This window comes from Peromyscus eremicus, chromosome 16_21 (assembly GCF_949786415.1).
Source record: "Peromyscus eremicus chromosome 16_21, PerEre_H2_v1, whole genome shotgun sequence".
Classification (NCBI taxonomy): domain Eukaryota; kingdom Metazoa; phylum Chordata; class Mammalia; order Rodentia; family Cricetidae; genus Peromyscus; species Peromyscus eremicus.
In genome coordinates, this window is record NC_081432.1 from 57,520,264 (window position 1) to 57,542,425 (window position 22,162).

General features: G+C 43.8%; 1 protein-coding gene and 1 long non-coding RNA gene across 4 annotated transcripts; one reads left to right on the forward strand and one right to left on the reverse strand.

The window, feature by feature from the left end:
- Positions 1 to 965: 965 nt before the first annotated feature.
- Positions 966 to 10,320, reverse strand: Enpp4 (ectonucleotide pyrophosphatase/phosphodiesterase 4). Of its 3 annotated transcripts, none has more exons than XM_059281620.1 (4): positions 10,206 to 10,320; positions 6,437 to 7,294; positions 5,932 to 6,102; positions 966 to 4,239 (listed from the first exon to the last, which is right to left on the reverse strand). In XM_059281620.1, the coding sequence occupies exons 2-4, from the start codon at positions 7,260 to 7,262 to the stop codon at positions 3,875 to 3,877; spliced, it is 1,362 nt and encodes a 453-aa protein (XP_059137603.1). In that variant the 5' UTR covers positions 7,263 to 7,294; positions 10,206 to 10,320; the 3' UTR covers positions 966 to 3,874. The 3 variants fall into 3 exon arrangements, with proteins under 3 accessions (XP_059137603.1, XP_059137602.1, XP_059137601.1); XM_059281619.1 differs by lacking the exon at positions 10,206 to 10,320 and adding an exon at positions 9,802 to 10,021 and having other exon boundaries at positions 966 to 4,236; XM_059281618.1 differs by lacking the exon at positions 10,206 to 10,320 and adding an exon at positions 9,802 to 10,019.
- On the forward strand, positions 10,133 to 16,211 carry LOC131926282 (uncharacterized). The gene is made up of 3 exons (XR_009383468.1): positions 10,133 to 10,523; positions 12,121 to 12,247; positions 15,947 to 16,211. It is a non-coding gene; the product is annotated as an uncharacterized LOC131926282 (long non-coding RNA).
- Positions 16,212 to 22,162: the final 5,951 nt, after the last annotated feature.

Here is a 22,162-nt window from a genome sequence, read left to right on the forward strand (position 1 = left end):
TCTCCAGTTTTCAAAGACCTCCCTTCCAGAGTAAAGAAAGACAAGTTTTCCCAATTCCTAGCAGTGTTCACTGAATATAACAATACTGAATGAATGAATGCTCTCCTGGAGGGTATGGAGTTGAATCTATATGCTTTTGGATAAGTCACTAAATGCCCATAGTTCAAGAAAAGATAGAGTTTAGATACAAATCCCACTGTTCTGTAATCAGTTTATAAAATTTCTTCCCTTTTATTGTAAGCCAGTGGATCTTAATTCTGTGGTGATAGTGTGTCCCCCAATATATTGTGCACTTTAATAAACTTATCTGGGGTCAGAGAACAGAACAGCCACTAGATACAGAGGCCAGAAAATGGTTGCACACACCTTTAATCCTAGCATTCCAAAAGCAGAGATCTGTCTGGATCTGTGTGAGTTCAAAGCTACAGTGGAAACAGCCAGGCGTGGTGACACACACCTTTAATCCCAGGAAGTGATGGCAGGAAGCAGAAAGGTATATAAGGCGTGAGGACCAGGAACTAGAGTCTGGTTAAGCTTTTAGGCTTTTGAGCAGCAGTTCAGCTGAGATTCATTCCGGATGAGGCTATCAGTTTGAGGAAACAGGATCGACTGAGAAGATTGGTGAGGTGAGGTTAGCTGTGGCTTGTGTTCCATTTCTCTAATCTTCCAGCATTCACCCCGATATCTGGCTCCTGGGTTTGTTTTTATTAATAAGACCTTTTAAGATTCACGTTCAGGAGGTTCTGCAAATTTATTCCAGCTCTCTTGCCAATGACGTCCTCATACTACATGTATTTTATGCTGTTTTAAAAACTGGCTGTTATACACTCTTAATGCGGGTTTTAAAAAATTTGTAATGAATGTCTATAATGGTCTCCACAGAATCGCTCAAGTCCCGACAATTCATCTTTCACAGTATGTAGATTTTTGTAAGAAGGTGACAAATTAGAAAGGCTGATAGTGTATTTGTTTGGGTAGACTTTATTTACATAAATTTTAATCAGAAGCAAAGTCATTAGCTACAAGTTCAAACAATATGGTCAAAATGTATTTCCTTTAATTTAAGGCACTACAAGTTTCCCTAAAGCACTCACTGTATTTACACGCTGTTTGAGAAGGACAATAAACACACACTTTACAGCTAATCTTTGTCCTTCATTTGTAATGTTATAAATTAACAATGAAATAAAACACTCTACACAAAAGGAATTAAAGCCAATCATCCTTAAAGCTCACAAGTCGGGCAAGGGCCAGAAACACCCAAGATCAGTGCAAAGGCATCTGCTCCTTTCCTATTCCAAGGCTTTACCCGTGGATTGCTAGAGGAAGCTTCCCGGACAGCGCTGCTAGCAAGCCTCTGTCTACCCCTTCGCTCTGTGAAGAGCGTGTACAACAGACTGCTAACAGCACCGTGATCACCCCTCTACTGTGAAGTCAAGGTGCTTCATTCCGAACTGACCCAGGGGATTAACAAAACTACATCGACACCTTCCTATTGCCTTTGGGTACTGTCATCAAGAGCTAAGTATTTCCTGAAGCCAGTACTTTCTCCTGACCAGAAAGCAGAGAATTCTAGTTCATCATGTGATGACACGCACATGCAAACCTCCATGTCAAAGCTTCACTACAAGGTTTTCTCAGAGCAACACTGTGGCCATGGGCTTTAACAGTGATAAATTGTTCCAAAGACACAGATGAATATGCACACAGTTCAATATGATCACCTATTTGGTGAAATAAATACTATTCCTTGTTTCCTGAATAAGCACTTTATAAACATTACCTAGTTCTAGTATTCTGAGAATGGAAGAAAAGACAAAATCAATACCTCGGTTGCAAGGGCTGAGACACTGAGAGGGCTCCCTTCCTACGCCACCCTTTCTAAAAACCCACTCATAGGCTGGACACTGTAGAAGCCACAATCAAGCTAAGAGTCACTGGAACCCATAGATAGCACTGTAGGACTAAGCCATCTTCAACTAGTATTAAATACTCTGCTGGCACACAGTTCAAATGGCCACTAATTTTTTTTTCAAAGTGAATATGGCAGTTCATTTGTTATTTTCTTTGAAAAATGGAAATTGAAGTAGGTAGGAATTTTTCTATTATTTGATCAACTCTTTATCCTTTAGTATCACTATTATATGTAACGAAATAAATCAGAACATTTATGAACAAATCAGTCCTGTTCCTAAAACACCCATTTTATGATTAACATAATTATGATTATGTATGTTGTACAGAGACGCCTCTCAAAAACCCCGATACTGTGGCACTGGCTATCAGAGTTCAGAAAATCAGCAGTGAGCCAACACAGTGCCATGTCTCTAAGATGACTGAGAGGTGTCCTCTGTCATCAGCTAATCGGTGTTTACCTTCCTGTGCTGCTGCACACTTACTGGAGAGCCATCTTGTATCCTAATAGCAACAACCAAGCTTGTTTTGTATTGTCCAAACTTTCAAGGTCACACTAGTACATGAACCACTGGTCTTCTCTAATGGACATCATACAGGCTGTTTGTTCTAATAATTCTGGTTCTGAGGAACTGACTAGCCAGGGAAGGATCACAGTGCTTCCCACCAGATCCATGGTTCTCAGGAAAGGTGTGGAGTCAACTGAGGGAGGAGTGCCAGGCTGAAGCTCTCCGCCCTCAGCACATGACCGCTGCAAAGGGCGGGAGACACCAAACTCGGGTCTACGTTTCTTACCACTCTGCTGTACGGAAGGCACATCACAAAGTCTCAGAGGTAAACAGAAAAATCCTGACCTTGCAGCTTTATATTCAGGTCATATTTTTTCCCACGGCATCTGAACACTTCCAATAAACATGAGAACTGAAAACTGTAACAGGAGTTTTAACTGTAATATCAACTTGGAAGCTGATAAACAACTAAGGTGTTTATCAAGAAGTGACCTGTCCTTTGGGCTGACCCTTTCCAGATGGCTGTGTTCTGGCACATAGTCCAGTCCCCTTTAAAAGTCACATGACACCGACACAATCTCACACATATAAACACACTTGCACACACAACTTACCCAAAGACATTAAACACAAATAGGGAAAAACAATTTTCCTTGAAATTTCTTAGTAACAATAGTATCCAAAAAATGTAACTAAAACAAACAAACAAAACCACGAGGTCTTGGTACATAACCCAGGCTGGACTGGACTCAGTCTCAAAGTCCCCGCCTCACCCTCCCAACTCTTCAGCCTACAGGTGTTCACCACATGCCCAGCTCCAAGGACATAACTTCTGGGGTGTCAACAGCTAAGGGACTTAACAAGGTCAGACTTAATATTACATAGACTTAGCTGGTTTTTGTTTGTTTTTAGCAGCTTTACTTAAAATGATTTCTTTGTATGTTACAGCTATACTCTGTGGCTAATCAATTTATTAACCATCACAGAATTTCCTACTTTGAGGGTTTTCTTGGGACATACACTACTTAAAGGCAAATATAAAAATATAAGCAACTTTTTCTCCAGGGTACACAAAATTCACAATTTACATAAATATCTTTGTGTCATTTACAAATATATAAATCTGTTAGAAAAGCATGCCTATTAAGTTCTGGTATATTTTCACTTAAAGTTAGATATTTATTGGAAAAGAAAGAAAGAAACCAGAGTGTTTTCTCCAAGGCTCGCTCTTGTTAGTGAAGCAGGTGGTTTTAACTGGTCTGCCAGCACTCCACTACTGCCAGGGTCATTTACATCGGGCAACACACCAAAATGAGACACGAGAGAAAAGAAAACCAAACAGAGTACTTTCAGCACGTCTGTCTTCTCTTCTGACATATATCCTTCTACGGCTGCAACACCATGTAAAACACCACGGATCCTTAGTTTTGAAATTAGTAAGACACCGTGGGCTACCCAATTAAAGGATCATCGTCATCCTCCTGCAGCTGAAGGCGGGAAAACGGACGGGAGGCAGGCGATCTGTTCTGCATGAATATCATGAGGCCTGTTAGCAGAGTTAACACCAACAGTGCGCTGACAACAATCCCAATGACTTCTGGGAGGTTGATGCACCACTGGTCCACCAACAAGCACTTGGTGTGGCTGAAGGTTCCATTATTGGGATGTGGTTTCAGCCCCAGGATGTGGCACATCATTGGGTAGATGTCCACAGTGTTCATGGTGCTCTGCTTGTAACCTCTTCTAAAAGCAGGACCATGGGCGGCAAGAAATGGATGCATAGTCGGCAGAGAATTGTCATAGCCATGGTCACCTACTGGGAAAAAGACAAGATTATGTCATTAAACAACAGTCTTTTATTACAAAATAACTTGTTCACTACACATGTACCAGCTTCTTGCCAGGCCAGCCCCATCCATCAAGATTCTGGCTGGCTGTAATTCAGAAGACAGAAATGACCTCTGTGTTTCCTTCATCCTAAGCTTGCCCCTTTCCCATGCACACCTCTCTTCCCAGGGAATCATGGTTTAGACCTTCATACTTCTCAACCTGATGTACCTATGTATGTGTCCACCCTAACCCTCTTCCTTCACCTACCCATCCCCGGGCTAGTGGTAAAAACTCACCATCAACAGCACGGGTAGCTTAAAAAAGTGTGCAAGTGCTGAGGATCCTATAGAGCTGAGGAAGTGCAGGAGGGAGCACTGAGGGGGGAGCACTGAGGGGGGCTGGGCCCCGAGGCTTAACTGTCTCAGTTGTTCCAGTAAGAAATACCATGGCACAATGTGTTTACTGCCAGTTAACACATACCTCAAAAACTCAGGAAGGGCAGACAAGTGAGGATTTTAGGGAACACATCTGTATACTGAATGTAAAAGAAATCCAGACAACTCCAGCTTGTAACTCCACCAAATGTCTGGCTCAAAGAAAAACATGGCTAACCTTCCCTGACAGAAACCCAACACCAGACTCTTCAGCTTAGCTCTAACAACCTTGTCTGTGAATGTCTTGAATTTCACCAATTTCCATTTTAGGGATATGGAAGTTTGTTGCAATGTTCTGGGATTGATATGACAAGTCCCCAGTGATTCCACTGTAATTAAAATTTTAACTCAAGTAAGTAACATGGAAAAAGTATTGGGAGGGGAACATCCTACAAATAACATTTGTTGATACTTGCATACTGACGGATTGTGATGCCTTTGTTCTCTGTTCTGGATTTTCCAAGTTTACAAAGTAAGTATTTAAAACAACACAAATAATACACAAACCCAGTCTGTCTTACCCTTGCCTGATACTTCCAAATTCCCATCCTATAGTCCTTCACCTGTGTTCGTAAGCCAACCTCCACTTCTACGTACCCCGCTTTAATTAGTTTACTAACTAACCATAGCTGCTTTCAGGCTAGAAAAAGAGCTGAGTAGCTGAAACACAGACCAGCTGGCCCACAAAGCCGAAAATATTTATTATCTGGCCTTTTATGGAAGTTCACTGACCCCTGCAATGTACTCCAACATCAGAATTCTTGAGTCATAAAATTAAATACAAAATACAGATGAATAACCTTCATCTGAGACAAGACCAGTAACTCACCCTGTGCTGTCCACGTTTAGGGAGCAGTTGTGATGTTTCTACTTTGCTAACTTAGTTGACTGCTCCCTCTGTTTGCTTTCAACTCTTGCCCAGTGACCCACAGACCACAGCACACAAGGAAGTGATTTCACCATCTGGGAAAGTCTAAGGGTCACTGGGGTGAACTCTTTTTTTTTTTTAAATACACATGAGGAAAAGGAATTAGAAAGTGAAACTGCAGCTTTCCCATAAAGTTGCCCAGCCTCCTAATGGAAGAGTCAAACTGTGGCCACTGGAAATGGCTAGCAAATGAAAAATCACGTGAGAACTACCTTTGCAAAACTGAACCGTATAAACATAACTGAATCAGAGTTCCCGCCTTCCAAACCCAGGTCCCAATGTGTGGTACAGCCTTGAGTACAGAATAAATACTTACGCTTTAATAATGACTTATTTAGTACGATAGTCCAGCCTTCATCGGCAACCAAGATAATCGGCTGGATGCGATCATTGTGTCGGTAGTGAAATCTGTTAGGAATGTCTTCTTTGAGATAAACAGTCATGTGAGGGCTACAGTGCTTCAGTTTGTCATAAACCTCTGTTACATCTGTAAAAGGAATGCAAAAGGAAAACGGGTGGCTGACTTAGAAGCAAAGCTGTATCTGACTAGCATAAATAGGAATACATTCTGGACAATGTCATCTGATTAAATTACTTTTAATTCTCAAAACAGAGAGTAATTATGTGACAGTGTCCGAGATGGGCATGAACACACAGGGACTTTCATCAACCCCCGTATCTCTTTCCATTATGTGACCTGTGCTGGTTGACGTTGAAAAGAGACAGCTTTACACTGAGATTCCTAAGCAAATATGAACTGTGTATTATGACTGATGCCATCACTGAAAGAAATGTCTATCTTACTTTAAACAGCTACTTACTTATTTTGGGGAGGATGGCGGCCACAGGGGTTAAGTCTACAACCGTGTAGTTTGAACGGTCCAGGCAGGAGTCCAAATGTATCAGTCTGTTCTCAGAACACTGCGCCATCCCATGGTCACTTGTGATGATGACATTAAGGCTTTCCCACAGTCCTAACACCTTGAGTCTTTGAACAAGATCACCAACAAGGCCATCTATTTCTTTCAATACCCTGCTCATGTTTCCTTTATCTTCAGGCCCGTACTTGTGGCCGCTTGCATCTGGTTCTTCCCAGTAGAGGGTTGCAAAGGTGACTGGTGGGTTGGAACTGCTGAGCCATTCGGTAACATTATTTAGTCTCTCCTCAAAGGGCACTGAGCTGCTGTAATTCATAAAATAGGAAGGTGTAGTATTGTGAATGGGCACATCAGTACCAGGCCACATAGCAGCAGCACTTGATCTGTTTTCTTGGAGCTGATTGGTCACCCAGATAGGCACTGCCCCATCCCACCAAAATGGATCCTTATCATTTGATTCAGAAAAATGTTTCTTTGTGACCTCATCATACATGGAGTTGGCCACAATGCCATGGCTCTCCTCATATAAGCCAGTCACGATGCTGTAGTGGTTTGGAAATGTTTTTGTGATAAAAACGTTTGTAACATGTTCCACCAGAACACCTTCTGCGATGAAGTTCTGGAGGTGAGGGAGGTCATAGTTCTGCAGGTAGTCGGCTCTAAATCCATCAAAGGACACCAGAAGTAACTGAGGTGTCAAGCTATAGGAAGAGTTACCTCTACAACCACGGAGAAGGCCCAGAAATAAAAGTATTACTAATAACTTCATAACGAACACCTTGAACACAGCAGCCAGGGCTCCTAAAATATAAAAACACAATTCATGTTTAAGTTTCAGAAATTTAACCAGCAGAAGAGAATGAACATTTACAAATCCTTTACATACCAGCTTTACTGATTTCAACTTAGAACTTCAATTTAAAGATAACAATAAAGTTGAAATACAGAAAAATTGCCTTTACTTGTCCAGTTTCCTATTGATACCTGTCCCACACATCATCAAGCTCTGGGGGGGGAAAATGGAACATATTTTGGTCCCCATAAACATTCCTGCTTGTCTATTTTGCTCTTTCAGAACAGTAAAAATTATTCTAAAGGTTTACAAAAAATAGATGAAAACATAAAAATGACTCTTGTTCAAAACACAAATAATTCCAAGCCTTCGGCAGTTTCTCTTAATTTACTTTAGTCCACATGCATAGCTGTTAGAATCCTACCAAACTGGCTCATCACCAGTTTGTATTTAAGAAAAAAACACAGCAATACAATAGAGACAAAATAAACGCTACCAAAGGGGGAAAATCTCATCAGACACTTGCTCCAATTTTGACATAAAGGTGACTAACAGACCAAGTTTATACGGACTTGGATGCCACAGTAACTCGAGAAGAAATTTAAGTTACTAAAAGGCATTTCCTCTCTATACCACCCTTAAACTTCGATCTTACTGCTTTAGTTATGACTATTTTTCCTAATATCCCAGGTTCAGAGTTAGTCTTAATTATTCTTTTTAAAAATGACCCATTGGTTACTGGATTGATGATATGGAATTTTATAGTGTGTCTAAAATTTTTCAAATACAGTTATGTCTGATAGATGACGGGACAATTCAGGGATGCTGCAAAGACAGCTGGGTGGCCGGCCAACATGCAAAAGAATTAACATGGTGCTCCCAGACCCTACCATGTGGGAAAGTTAACTCAAAACGGACCACAGACCTCCATGAAAGCTAAAGCTGGGAAGTTCTTAGAGGAAAATCTAGCAGCAAATCTTCATAACCTTTGATTATGTCCAAAACTTAGATGCCATGCCCAAAACACAAGGGAAAGAGGCATTCACGAATAATCACCTCAGGTACAATTCTATTAAGATGAAATGCTTAGAAGGCACAATTCTACAGAACTAAGACAGCATGGATAATTACTCAGGGGTAGGCTTGTGAGAAAGTGTCAGTAAATGCCAAGGGGGAGGTTTCTTTTGGGGTTGGTGAAAAGTGTTTTCAAATTGACTGTGATGATGGTTATAATCCATACGGCTGCACACTTAAGTGAGTGAATTCAATGGTATCTTATATATCAATAAAATTATTTTTAAAAGTGAAACTTTATTCCTAAATGCCCCATTACAAAATAGCAAAACATGTTTATCATCTTATTTTGCCTCAAAAAAAGGGTGTGAATTATGCATCTTATAATGCAGATTTGGGTGTTTTAACATGAGAATATTTTGTACTACTTCCTATATGCAAAGCAATACCACATAACAAAACCTGTGTTTCCTCTTCTCCCACAAAACACAAATGAAAAATCTTTCTTCCCCAAATTCTGGATAAAAAGGATATTCAAAACACATATGCTATTATAAAACCCAGGATTGGGAAAACTCAGCACACTGGACAGTCCTTGTCTTTAAGCTTACCACATTATGTTTCATTTTATCACCAAGTCATAAGCTGTAAACAAACCACCAGCAAAAAGGTCCTCACACATTTTCATAGAATGAGAAAGCCACGGTTCCAAGAACAAAATTATAAAGCATTGCAAGAAATTCTGTCATTTTTCACACCAACAAAAACCTCAAGGGAATGAAAAAACAAGCAGACACATCTGGACTGCATCCGACAGCTTGACAGTAACTGGAAATACGATGTAGTCTCCAATTTGGGAGACAAAACATCCCTTAGCTCCTCTGGGTTGACTGTCTTGCCTGGGTGGAATGCACGTCAGTCAACCCTCACTGAATTACCTAGAGCATCACAGGCTTGGGTTGGAGGAGGGCAAGGTAAAAGCCACTTTCCAGCATTAGCATTCCATCTACTCTGTGGTGCAGGCAAATGCAAATGTGGCTTTCAAATAGCTTTATCCATTGTCACCTGTGTGCACAGTAACGTAACAGGTGGCTTACCCAGAGATTTTTATTAAGTGCTTAACAATCTAAGGGAAGAAACCCAACTCCCTGAAAAGCTTCCTGCATCTTAAAAGAGTCTATTCTAAATGGCTCTCCGCTGTTCTAAGCCACATAAGACTTTCTAACCTCTTCAAGTCAGTACATCTATCTTGCTGTGTATAAAATAAGGTCCCTCTTTAAGTACTCATTGTAGGTCCAACATAATTTCTTCCCAATTATACTGTGCAAAACTGACTTTAAAATTAGCTGAGGGAAAGGGACAGGGGGAGGGGTGGGGGGCAGGGGCGCAGCTCGAAAGCTTCGAGTTCCCTTGAAATTGGGAAATCTCTGGGAAAACGGGAAGAGGGAAAACCGCACTGCCGCGTTCCTGCAGCAGACTGCCCTGCCCTCTGGAGACCTACCAAAGGTGCACCGGAATTTTCCGGTCACTAGCTGGGCAGCCCTCAAGGCTCAGGGCTGGGAGCAGCACGGGACCGGTTGTTTGTGCAGCGCCTGACCCAGCATCCGGCATCTCCCTCGGCTCCGTGTCTAGTATTTTAGGACGGGAATACCATTCGACAGCACGACAAGCCCAGGGCGGACACCGAGGCAGAGGCCGCCAGGCCCGCACTCCTGTCCTCGGACCCACGTCCTCACCTCCCGTCACAGTTGACATCCACCTGCCGGGGGACGCGCCACCTCCCCGCCGCCCCGGGCACCCACCACGCGCGTCCCCGCCAGGCGCCCGGAGCAGAAGGGAGCAGCGGCTCTCACTGTCTCGACCCTCCGAGCTGGGGAAGGAGCGGCATTTCCCTTCGGGACTCACCCGTCGTCGCCGCGGCCACCTCGGTCGGGCGCGCGGAACTCGGCGCTAGCGGAACCGCGCGCTCCGGGGCACTGGCGGGCCAGGCGGACGCGGGCCGAGCGCGGCTCTGGCGAGCGCTTCCTGGGACGCCTGCGCAGTAGCGGACGCCCACCCCCGGGGGCCAGCGGGCACCGCCGAGAGCGGTGCTGCGGGCGGCCCAGTGAGACGCGGACGTGGATTGGATGCTCCAGCCAGCGCGGATGGGACTCCCTTTCCCATTGGTGTGTTTCACGTACCTCCCGGAGACAGGTGGAGTTCAACTGGACCTAGGGAAAAAAGGTTCGCTCCTCTCTCTCCTGCCCTGCCCTCGACTTACCATCCTAGTCACCGGTGCCCAGTTCTAGCCAGGAGATGAGGAAGTCCCTTCCGCCTTCACTTGTATAAGGAAAGAAACTCTGAAACAACCAGTTGACTTTCTCTGGACGTGTTTCTGCCTTTTTGAATTCCTTTTCTGGTATATACTCTGGTCATCTCATCCGGACATTCATTCTGTTGAGAATAAGGTGTTGCCTGCGTCTACAGTCCCAAATGAAAGTGAACTAGGGTTCTCAAACTAAATTTGTTGCAGTTTTCCCTTTTCACACCGCTAAGATGTGTATGTGAAATCATGGTCTTGCCTTTAAAGAGGGTAATAGTCGAAGAGCTGAATAATCCAACTTCAAACTTAAGAGACTTGCCAAACAGATATATTTATTTAATATTTGTATTGCTCAGATACAGTTGACAGAGGCTAGTATTTTTTTCTTTGTATCTGTAATGTCCAAAGATGAACCTGACATTGAAGTATTCAGTCTTTGTTGGATTTAATGATTATTTTAAAGTACTCCAGGCTTAATGTCCCTTTCTCTGTTAAAATGCAAATGTCCAGAGAATATTTTCATTACTGTACACCAGATACTCAAAAAGGTACAAAGAAATGAGTTAAGGGTATCATAATAGTATACTATATCCTGAAGTCTGAAAAACTTAGCTGTGAACCCAGTAGCTGGATTTATCGGGTCCTTGCAGCCTTGGTCATTAAATGTCAAAGACTGAATGTGGTACATTGGTCAGAGTTGAGAGGATAGCCATCACTAAGGGCATGGGTGCACCTAAGGAAGAAATCTGAATCTGAGTGTGGTCTGTTCATTGTTAGTTTGCCTTGATAAATTGATTCCAGTTTCAAGCCTCAGATAACCCTGTGCATTAGGAAAGTGGAGCATCCTGGATCTGCAAGTTGTCTTTGCTGAAGTCTTGGTAGAAGACATCTAATTCAGCCCTAGAATCTGCCAGCACTGACTAATCTTGGGCACTTGCCTCAACCTGTTCGAACTCTATCTCTTCATCTGCACAGAAAGTTCTGTGGTACCAACCTCTCGGGATTCTTGTCAAATAAGTTCAGTAAAGCAGATAAAGCACTTGGCGTAGTCATTGATCGTGGTATTAGCTGTGACTGTCATGATGACGGCCACTCAGAATGGTAACATGGAGTTCCAGGAGAATTTATGTAATATACAGTTTAGCAGCACTTAGATTTTCTGCATTCGGGGACCCATTCTGCAGATTCTGCTGCTTCCTTACTGGGGACACAGTTGCTTACAAAAGAAAAAGCAGAATTGAGTGCTGTATGGATGACACCTGTAGTGAAGAGAGCAATGTGCTGGTCACCAGGAGAAATAAAAGCTCCCTGATGCTGCTGCCTGTGTGGGGATTGGCTCAGAGACCCTTGCAGTCTGGTTTCCTCCACTGGAAGATAAAGTAGTCAAAAACAAAGGGACAAAATGGTTCCTCTTGGCACCAGACTCCTGTTATCTCTCATATTGTTTCCCTTGTCAACCGTTATTGAAATCTTGTGTCAAATAAGCCTAAATGATAAGGGTTATTTGTTTCCTTGTAGAACGAGAAATCCAGAAGGAAGGTGCACTTCAGAAATCGCTGACTTCGCAGCCCAGCTAGGGAGCCATTACTCATGCACACCACTCTTTCTCTGCCTGGAAATGAATTGGCATCTGGTTCCCTTCATGGTAAAGATAACTACCTGCAGTTATAGGAGTAATAGGAGCCTTTTTTTTTTTCTTGCTCTTTGGGTAATATAAAGGACTTCTTGGAGGTTTGGTCTCTTAGTAGCGCCACCAACTTTTCAGTTAGACTAGTTGCTGTCTCACATGCCCAACTCTGAGTAAGGAAAAAACAAGAACAGTTAACTACCAGTCTTTCTGTCCACACCCTAACCTGAGCACTGGGAAGGAACTGTTTTTCTCAAACTACTTCTTTATTCCTTAGTAGTAGATTTGAGATTGAGTGGGTGCTGGAAAGTCCACTAAAGTGTCCTTCTAGATATGTAAAGGTAAAAGAATGTGACATTAATACTGATCTTCATTTCTAATGTAATTTTTTGACATAAATATTGTTTTATTTAGGTAGACAAAAGAATAACATTCACTTAAATATTTTTTCACCTCAGCTTTTTGAAAAGAGAGTTTTATATAGAGAGCCTTTATGTTGTAGAATGTAGTTTAAGATGTGTTACATTCATTTGTGTTGTGGAACATTTGTTTAATGATGCATAGATGTGTTGCATTCTTTTATGTTGCATTTTTTTTAGCTCTGTGAAACTGTGATACTTTGCCTGTCTAAAACACATGATTGGTCTAATAAAGAGCTGAATATCCAATAGTGAGGCAGGAAAGAAATAGTAGGCGGAGAGAATAAATAGAAGAAGAGGGTGGAGGGAAAAAAGGAGAAGGAGAAGATTCCAAGGGCCAGCCACCGAGTAACACAGCCAGCTATGGAGTAAGAAGGAAAAAAAAGAGATATAGAATAGAGAAAGGTAAAAGCCCAGAGGCGGGCTGGAGAGATGGCTCAGCGGTTAAGAGCACCGGCTGTTCTTCCAGAGGTCATGAGTTCGATTCCCAGCAACCACATGGTGGCTCACAGCCATCTGTAATGAGATCTGGCGCCCTCTTCTGGCATGTAGGCAGAACACTGTATGTATTAATAAATAAATAAATAAATAAATAAATAAATAAATCTTAAAAAAAAAAAAAAGCCCAGAGGCAAAAGGTAAACAGGATGATTTAAGAAAAGCTGTCAAGAAACAAGCCAAGCTAAGGTCGAGCATTTATAAGAAAGAATAATACTCTGTATACTTATTTGGGAGCTGGGTGGTGGGCCCCTCAAAGAGTAAAAGTAAAGAAAAAAACCCTACATCTTTGAAAACATTTTGTGTTAGAGACTGCAAGGCAGCAATAGTCTAAACTTATTCACAAATGAATGCTGTGTCCTAGAAAGAACTGGCCAGGCTGAATTCACACAGACTAAAGTCCTTGTCTCCACAGGCAATGCCAGATTTGAAAGCTGCATGTCAAAGGCTGTTTCATTTTCTTCCATGAACTAAGTTCAAGATTTTCCATCTGTTCATCAACTTAAAATATTAAAATAATTTTATTCTGTTTTCAAAGCTAAGGGGGTAGATCTCTAAGCACACCGACTGATGCCTAACTCACTGTTGGCAGGAGTTAGGTCAGAAGTTACAGGAAAAAACTGTTTCAGAGCAAAAGCCACACCCCGGCCAAAGCAAAACAACCCCTGCTCGCTGTTCTAGTAAGACAGTCACAAAACACAAACAAGTGAGTCAACATCAAGTCTTCAGGGGAGTAGCTGAAAGTTCAGATTCTGATGCATACTGGATGTTTATATGAAAAGAACATAATGTAGGCTTCGTTGCAGCTATAAGGCACGGAACTACCTTATGAAACATGGCTCCATGGTAATTTTGAGAGTTCAGGGAATGAGATTATCCACCTACCTTGCTTTAAGCAATATTAAGTTTGAATAATCTCGGGAGAGATGGAGATTCTCCTACATTGCAACACTGTTTAAAATGATCCTGTATCATCTACTGTGACATTTCTTCATCCTAAGAGATAGTTCTCCAAGTATGTAATAAAATGAAAGAAAGAACACAAATTCTCTGGAAGCTTTCTTCTGTGGAGAGCTCATTCCACCACTACCTCACCCCCACCCACACACAAGAAATGAAAATGAGTAAGATTCAGTCCCTGCCCTCATGGGGCCTCTAGTCCAAAAAGATGAATAGAAAAGGTATTATTCTGGTGTTCCGCCTGCCCTGAATTTGTTCTTTTTCTTATGGTTCTAATGGAGACTACCCACTTTCATATTTTAAGGCTTTATTTGCATTATTTTTAATTACGTGTATGTGAGTGTCTGTATGTGCTTTGTGCAAGTGAGGACAGGTGCCTAAGAAAGCCAGAGGCCCCAGGTTCCCCTGGAGCTGGTGTCTCAGGTCGTTGTAACCTGCCTTTGTGGGTGCTGCAAACCTAAAGGTCCCCTGAATGAACAGTACATACTCTTCACCACAAAGATATCTCTCTGGTGCCCCCATCACCATTCTTAGCCTGTGAGAGCTCAGTTACGCTAGCCATAGTACTCCCCTTGTCCCCAGCATGGACTCCTAAGGTGCCAACTGTCTTGGTTTACAGTGAATTGAGGACTTTCCTAGGGTATGAGATTGTTTTTATATAAAAATCAGAAGAGTAATAAACAAATTGGAGTGAGTTAGTCAAAACTGACCCTAGCCTGGCCTGTTGGAGCAATTCCACACCACTACCCAGAAGAATTTGTTCAATCAAATTTGCTCCAGTCCAGTCCAGAACAGCCGTCTCTAAAACATTGGTAGCAATAATTAGAAAAGTCAGTGTTTCAGCACGATTGCTACATTGGAAGGCTGTAAGCCTGGAGCTGAGACTGGTCAACCTTGTCCCTGGAAAGGGATGGTCTGCTGGGATATAAGCCAAGGCAGAAGAAGCAGAGCCAAGAGTTGGAACCCAACACTTGAGGACAGTGACTACTCATATCCAAGTTCCCTTGCAACTTCATTCTGAAAGCAGTTTGCATGCCTAGTAAAGTATTTATCATCATTATTATTATCATTATAGTTATTATTATTGTTGTTGTTGTTGTTTGTGTGTGTGTGTGTGTGTGTGTGTGTGTGTGTGTGTGTGTGTCACAGTATACATGAAGGAAGCAGTCAGAGGACAACCTTACACCTTGTCAGAGGCAGAGTCTCTGTTGTTGTGCTGTATACACCAGGCTGTCTGTCCCATGACTTTCCAAGGGTTCACACGTCTCTGCCTCCCAGCTCACCATAGAAGCATGGGTATCGCAGGTCCTCTAGGCAGCTCCAGATTGTTTGAATTCTGGGGATTAAGACTCCGGTCGTTGATTGTGCACGTTTTATCCACTGAACCATCTCCCCAGCTTTTGAGAAACTCTTTCTTTCTCAAATGAGTCAGAACTGAGTTCCTATTGCTAAAACAGGGATGAGAAAATCAAACCTATTAGCTTGTCCTATGCCATCAAGTAAGGTAAACACTCTAAGAGAGGAACCAAAGAGGAAGAGGTTACATTCAGCTGCAGAATGCAGGAAATGAACCTGTGATGTTACAGAGTGATAAGATAGCATGTAAGTTAATTAGTCACAGAATATCAAAAATACTATACAGAGAAACAGAAAGTAGATGCTAAAGACAGAAAGAGATCTCCAGAGAAAGGACCCCGCCCCCGCCCCTGCAGCCTAGGGGAGCAGTCTGTGAAACAGACTGGTTGCTGCCAGAGCTCCCGGGATGTTTGAGTATGTAGAACCAGCCGAAGAGGCCTGGGTGGCACCTTAGCAAGCAGCTGACCTCTGGCCCTTGTTGCAGGTAAAAAGGAATGGGAGGGCTCACCCCTGCCTTGTGCTTCCAGCACCCCACGGAATCCAGGACTCTGCAGGAGGAGGAACTCCATTGTGTGGGTTCTATGCACTACTCAACAAATTTGCTTACACCAGCCATACAACAGTTTAATTTCATTATGTTTCAATGGGAAAGACACTCCATTTGGAATCTGTGAATAAATAGTATCTCTTCTCAATTTAAAGGCTCTTGACAAAGTAGCTTACTTCTAAATAAAATCTTATGTCTGGAACTTTGTCATCCTATGTCTTCTAGTCATTTGCTTATTCTGTAGTTTTTCCACTGGGGAGACTCTCCTCTCTCTTAAACTGTGGAACTGCAGTAACTATTCTACCTAACAGTACAATTAAAGAAAATCTATTTAACACATAAATCTTCCCCTGGGGCCTCCCTGTAATCTCCCAGATGAGTATAGAACATCCCTTAAGATATGTGTCAGTTTCAATTCATTTAAGTTTGGATAGATGAATGTGAAACTTAACTAATGCATTTTCCTACTTGACTTGTTTGTTTCTCAGATGTGTTGAGCCATCCATGGCTTGTTTAAGCTGTCCCAAATTCCTCCCCTAACGATTTGCACCCAGGAAATCACGCGCAGCATCTGAGAACTTAAGCCGTGCTTTCCAACCATCAAACCTAACATTCTTCAGGCTGACTCACCTGCTACGGGTCAGCCTCTAGAGACTCAACTGCAACGAAAAACTAGCACCCAAACCAAGATCTTCTCACCTTCCACACCCACATGGTGTGTCTCCAGCACTCGGGCATTCTTGTCTTAAGATATTTCACTGCCGTGCTGCTTTGAGTGGGAAATGTCTGTCATAGGCTCATGTGTTTGAACATGTGGCCCCATGTTGGTGGTGCCATCTGAGAAGGTTCTAGAACAGTGGCTCTCAATCTTCCTAGTGCTGCGACCCTTTAATATAGTTCCTCGTGTTGTGGAATGTTGCTGCTTCATGAGTATCATTTTGCTACGGTGATGAATCATAATGTAAATGACTGTGTTTTCTGATGGGCCTGGGGGTCACAGCCCACAGGTTGAGAACCATTGTTATAGATGTTAGGAGACGAAACCTTGGTATTGAGAAAGCATGTCACTAGAGGTGGGCTTTAGGAGTTTGTAGTCTCACCCCACTTCCAGTTCACTTTCTGCATGGGATTGAAGATGTGACCCCTCAGCTGCCTGCTCCAGCTGCCCGCTTCCATGCCTCCCCACACATTATGGACTTTCTCTCTGGAACTACAAGCTAAGATAAACTCTTTCTTGTAGCTACCACCCATTCACCATGTCCGAGTGAGGGGCTGAGGATTAAAAACAGAGACAAGTCATTCATCTCAGTAGAATGCTGAATGCCATTTATTGAAGGAGGGAGGAAACCTTAAATACAGGTTTACAGCACAGTGGGAGAACCCCTGAGGGCAGAAGTTCCCTGCAGATGTTTTACATTCTTGCATCCTAGCTGTTTACCTCAAATGCAGGAAACCGGCAGGGAATTAGCATAGGGAGGACATCTGATCAAGGTCAGCAAGCAAGGCAACAGCTCCCCAAGGAACGGTGGGGGTGGAGGTGGGTGTCAGGGCCCAACAGTGTAGACCAGGCTGGCCTCGAATTCACAGTGATCCTCCTGCCTCTGCCTCCCAAGTGCTGGGATTAAAGGCATGCGCCACCACCGCCCGGCTGCCTCTAGGTTCTTACCTCCAGTTTCTGCCCCGACTCCCTTTTATGAAAGAAAAAATCCTTTCCTCCCCGAGTTGCTTTTGGCCATGGTGTGTTATCACAGCGACAGAAAGCACACTAAAATATCCATCTGTCATGTCTACACAATGTGTTTTCTTAATATCTTCCTTTAAGATCTGTAGTCTCCTAAAGGTCTGCTTTAGTTACCTCTTTAAAGGTGCAATCTCTAAACAGAGTTACATGCAAAGACGCTCAGTATCAGAACTTCATCCTATGAATTTTAGGTGAGTGGGAATGTAATTCAGCCCACAGCATTACCCACCCAAAACACTGGCCAGTCTGCTTGCCAGCATGATTTAAATGCTTGCAAATGTGACCTGCCTCTTGTCTATAACCCACACAAGCTGGTGAGTGTCATATATCCACCTGCTTGCTGTCAGAACCCACTGATTTTGCCTGGGTGACTGACCTTTGTGCTAAAGAAGTCCTTGGCTGCCTAGCCCCGCAGCCTGGCTGCTGACGTCACAAGCTTACAATGCTACCCTAGAACTTGCTTCCCACCTCCTTCCAGTGACACTTCCTCCACTCCTCTCCTTCCCTGAACCCCGATGTACCTGTCTGCCCAGTTCCTGCTTCCTTTCCTGCTACTTGCTATCTGGTCTCTACCGTGAAAGCAGAAGAGCTTTGCAGTTACAAATTCACTTCCTACGGCTCATTGTCTCTCATCACCTTCAACGTATTTCCTTTATTCTTAGTAATTTTATGCACGTACACAAAGATAAATGACCATGTCCACCCTTCATTTCCCTTCCCAACTCCCCTGTACCCCTGCTTCAGCAGCTATCAGCTGCTAATCATCCCTCAGTAGAGGGGTAGGGCTTAGAGATGAGATCATCCCCATCTACTCAGGAATTTTTTTCTAGTTTTATCCTATGCAGGTAACCACGGTTGGTGTGAACTCATGATTATGGAGGCCATGCCATATTCAGAAGACAGCATTTCAACACTTCTCCCCATCCCCCAGCTCTGATATTAGTTCCTTCTCTTCATCCAAGCTGATGAGTCCCTGGGCCTTGCCTGGGGGTGCAGGGGGACTTGATGTCCCATTCAGGGCTGAACACTCTCTCTAATTCTCAGCACATTGATGAAGTACGTGTCTCTGCATTGACTGCTGCCCACTGCAAAAGAAGCTTTTCTAACCAAGGTTAGGGGTTAGAAAAGGTTTCCCGCCTGGGCGGCCCCGCTCCCTAGCTCGGGCCCAGGTCGAGGGGAAATATGGTGATATTTTATTTCTATTAAAATTTTATTTGTATGTTAATAAATAAAGTTGCCCGGGGGTCAGAGCTATTAGCAAGCCATAGGAAAGCTGGGCGGTGGTGGCGTACGCTTGTAATCCCAGCACTTGGTAGGCAGAGCTAGGTAAGTCTCTGTGTGTTCAGGGATACAGCCAGCATTGGAGACACACGCCTTTAATCTCAATACCAACCATAGCCCGGGTTTATGGGTATGAACATAAATATTTAGAAGGCAATTTGACAACATCACCATTGAGCAAAATAACAATAGTAGATTCTATCCCAGAGCCTGACCTCTCCCATCATGCACTTTTGACCAGTGTTACTGTGTCAGGAATGAAAATCCCCCCGGTGGAGCCTCCCCCAAATCCAATTAGTTACCCCGTAACAGCCATTTCATGATTGCTTCAGGGGTCATGTCTTGTCTGGAAGGTTGGTATTGTAGCATACAGGCTCCTATGTTGGGCAAGACCATCGATGTCTTTCCCTCCAGCAGGGAGGAGTCTCCTTGTTGGTTTTCTACATGGCTGATGCCCCATGTCGTCTGATCTGAGTATTTCCCTCCAGTTTGCTGCCACATACCATTGTCTTTAACAGACAGCCTCCTCCTCATCCCAGCTTCAGAACCTTTGCCCTCACTCCATGGTCCTCTGTGTGCAGCTCTGTGGGCCTCCCCTGCTGCATGCATTAAATCTCCATTTTCGTAGGAATCCTCTTGGTAAATTGTGAATGATTTTACATGTTTTAAAAGCAGCCATTTTCAATTCATAAAAACAAAATTTCCCGTGGCCTTACAGTGGCCAGGGTCTGAGTTGATTTCTATAGCTTCTTTCCATTGAAGGCCATGATGATGCCAGGGGTCTGGGCCGCTACCTGGGGCCATGTTGGCATCCAAGAAACACACTGCCACAGGGCCATCCTGAACGAGGAGGCCTGCATTTCTACCTGGGGCCATGGTGTTCTCCAGGCCAGGACTGCTACGGAAGGCCAGAGGGCCATGTCTGGTGCCATGCCTCTACAACAGCCAGGGGCTGAGTTGATGTCAGTGGCCCCCGTTACTGAGGGCTGTACAAATTCGTGGGGTCTGCTCAGCCATCTGAGACCATGTTGGTGTCCGAGGGCCATGCTGCTACGAGGGCCATATTGATCTGGGTAGCCTGTACTGCCACTAGGGACGTGGTGATGCTTGTGCCCAGGCCCATGTCTGGGTCTGTAGTTCAGTTGTGGCTGGGGTCTGTGTTGATGTCCATGGCCTGTGTTACCATTGAGGTCATAGGAACCAAGCATGTTGAAACCTGAGGGCCATGGGGGCTGGCTACACCCCTCACTGGCAGGCAGTGGGATAGCTGGCCCTGCCTCTTGCTGGATACTGCAGCAGGAGAGCTGGCCCCACAATCAGGAAAGATGGCCTCACCCCTCACCACAGGCATGCCTCACCTAGGTAGCACACTAGAGCTGACCCTGTTGTCAGGGATGCAGATGGGCCCGCCCTGGGGGCTTAAGAACTGCAGAGCTGACCCTACCCCCATTATGGGCCATGTGGTGGCATGGGTGAGGGAAAGATGCCCTCCCCTTCCCAGCAGCAGGCAGTGGAGATGGCTGGCCCCCGCGTCACAGAGTTGGAGAGCCAGCCTTGTCCCTCACTGGCTGCAGCACTCAGGAGAGCAGGCCCTGCACCTCACCTAGGCAGTGCACTGGAGCTGACCCTGTTGGCAGAGGCAGAGGTGAGCCGGCCCTGAGGTCATGAGAGCAGGACGAACCCCCTCGTTCGCCCCTACAGCAATGGAGAGAGAGGACCCTGCATCTTGCCTGGGCAAGACAATGGAGCTGGCCCCGGTGGTGTGAGTGTAGGTGAGCTTGAGCCAGACCAAGGGCCTGAAAGCAAGAACTGGCCCCCGATTCTTGCTGCAGGCTGCTTGGGTGGGCTGATCGAGGCAGTGCTGGAGAGCTCACCTGGGTGGTGACCATGGGGGAAAGCTGGAGGGCTGACCAGCCCTGCTACCATCCAGACCCAGAACCAGGGCTAGGAGTTGGCCCATCCCAACATCCACCTCATCTATGAACTGTTGGAGCAGGTGAAGGGGATGAATCTACAGATCCAAAACAGCAGGGGCCCCACGACACAGGACAACAATAGGCTATCCGAGAGGAGCCCCAGTGCCAGCCCATTATCAGTGGTGTAGCAGAAACCAGAGGCCTCGATCCAGTCTCCATCCAGACCAAAGACTCATAACAATGAACATTTGCAAGTGAAGATGAATGGAGTAAGGGATTAACTGTGTAACTCAGTGGGCCACACTACAGCTTCCGCAACAAGAATCTTCTTTTTTTGTTTGTTTTTATTTTGGTTCTTTTTGTTTGTTTGTTTTGTTTTTATTGTTTGTTTGTATTGTTGGGTTTTTTTTACATTTTGTTTTGTTTTGAGGGGGAAGTTGCAAGGGCAGAGGGCAGATGCCAGGGGCTGAGGAGATGGATGGGATCAGAGTGCATGACTTGGAATCTGCAAAGAATCAATAAAAGCTAAAAAAATTACAGGGATACAATTTGTAACAATTTTTTATGGTAAGGTAGACCAAGCTAGAAGACTATTTATGTCCAAAAGATTTTCAGAAAAAAATCGTATAAGACTTTCAGAAGCCTTTTTTTTTTAAATTTTTTTTATTTTTTTTTTCAGAAGCCATTTTTTGTTTGTTTTTAAAAAAATTAAACATGGATTTTGCCAAAACTAGTTATGTGATTCTAGGCATATTAATCTCTTGAGTTTCTGTTAATTCCCTTAGAAAACAGAAACATTGGGTGTGCCATCCTAAAAGGATGGGTGACATATTAAACATGCTCAAATGAGAGAATGTTTGAGCAGTCACAGGCAAGAGATCTAATAACCCACCTGAATATTTTCACAAGAGCTCTGAGTATGTCTCCACCAAGGAGGCAGGGTAAGCATAATCACTGATTCTTTTCATGGTATCGTTGTTAGACTTCCTTCCAATCTTCATCTTCTTTCTTTGATTTTTACTCTTTATGTCAAATAAGTGCCTTCTGGAGTAAAGTGATCTCATGGAAATACAGTTCAAAGCAGCAGCTCCTCCTTCATCTATGTGCCTCATGCTTGAAAAGTTCACGTAGAAATTCCACGGTGCTTTGGACTCTGGTATATATAATATAATGTATATATTATAAAATATATAATAATTATAATTATATAACATA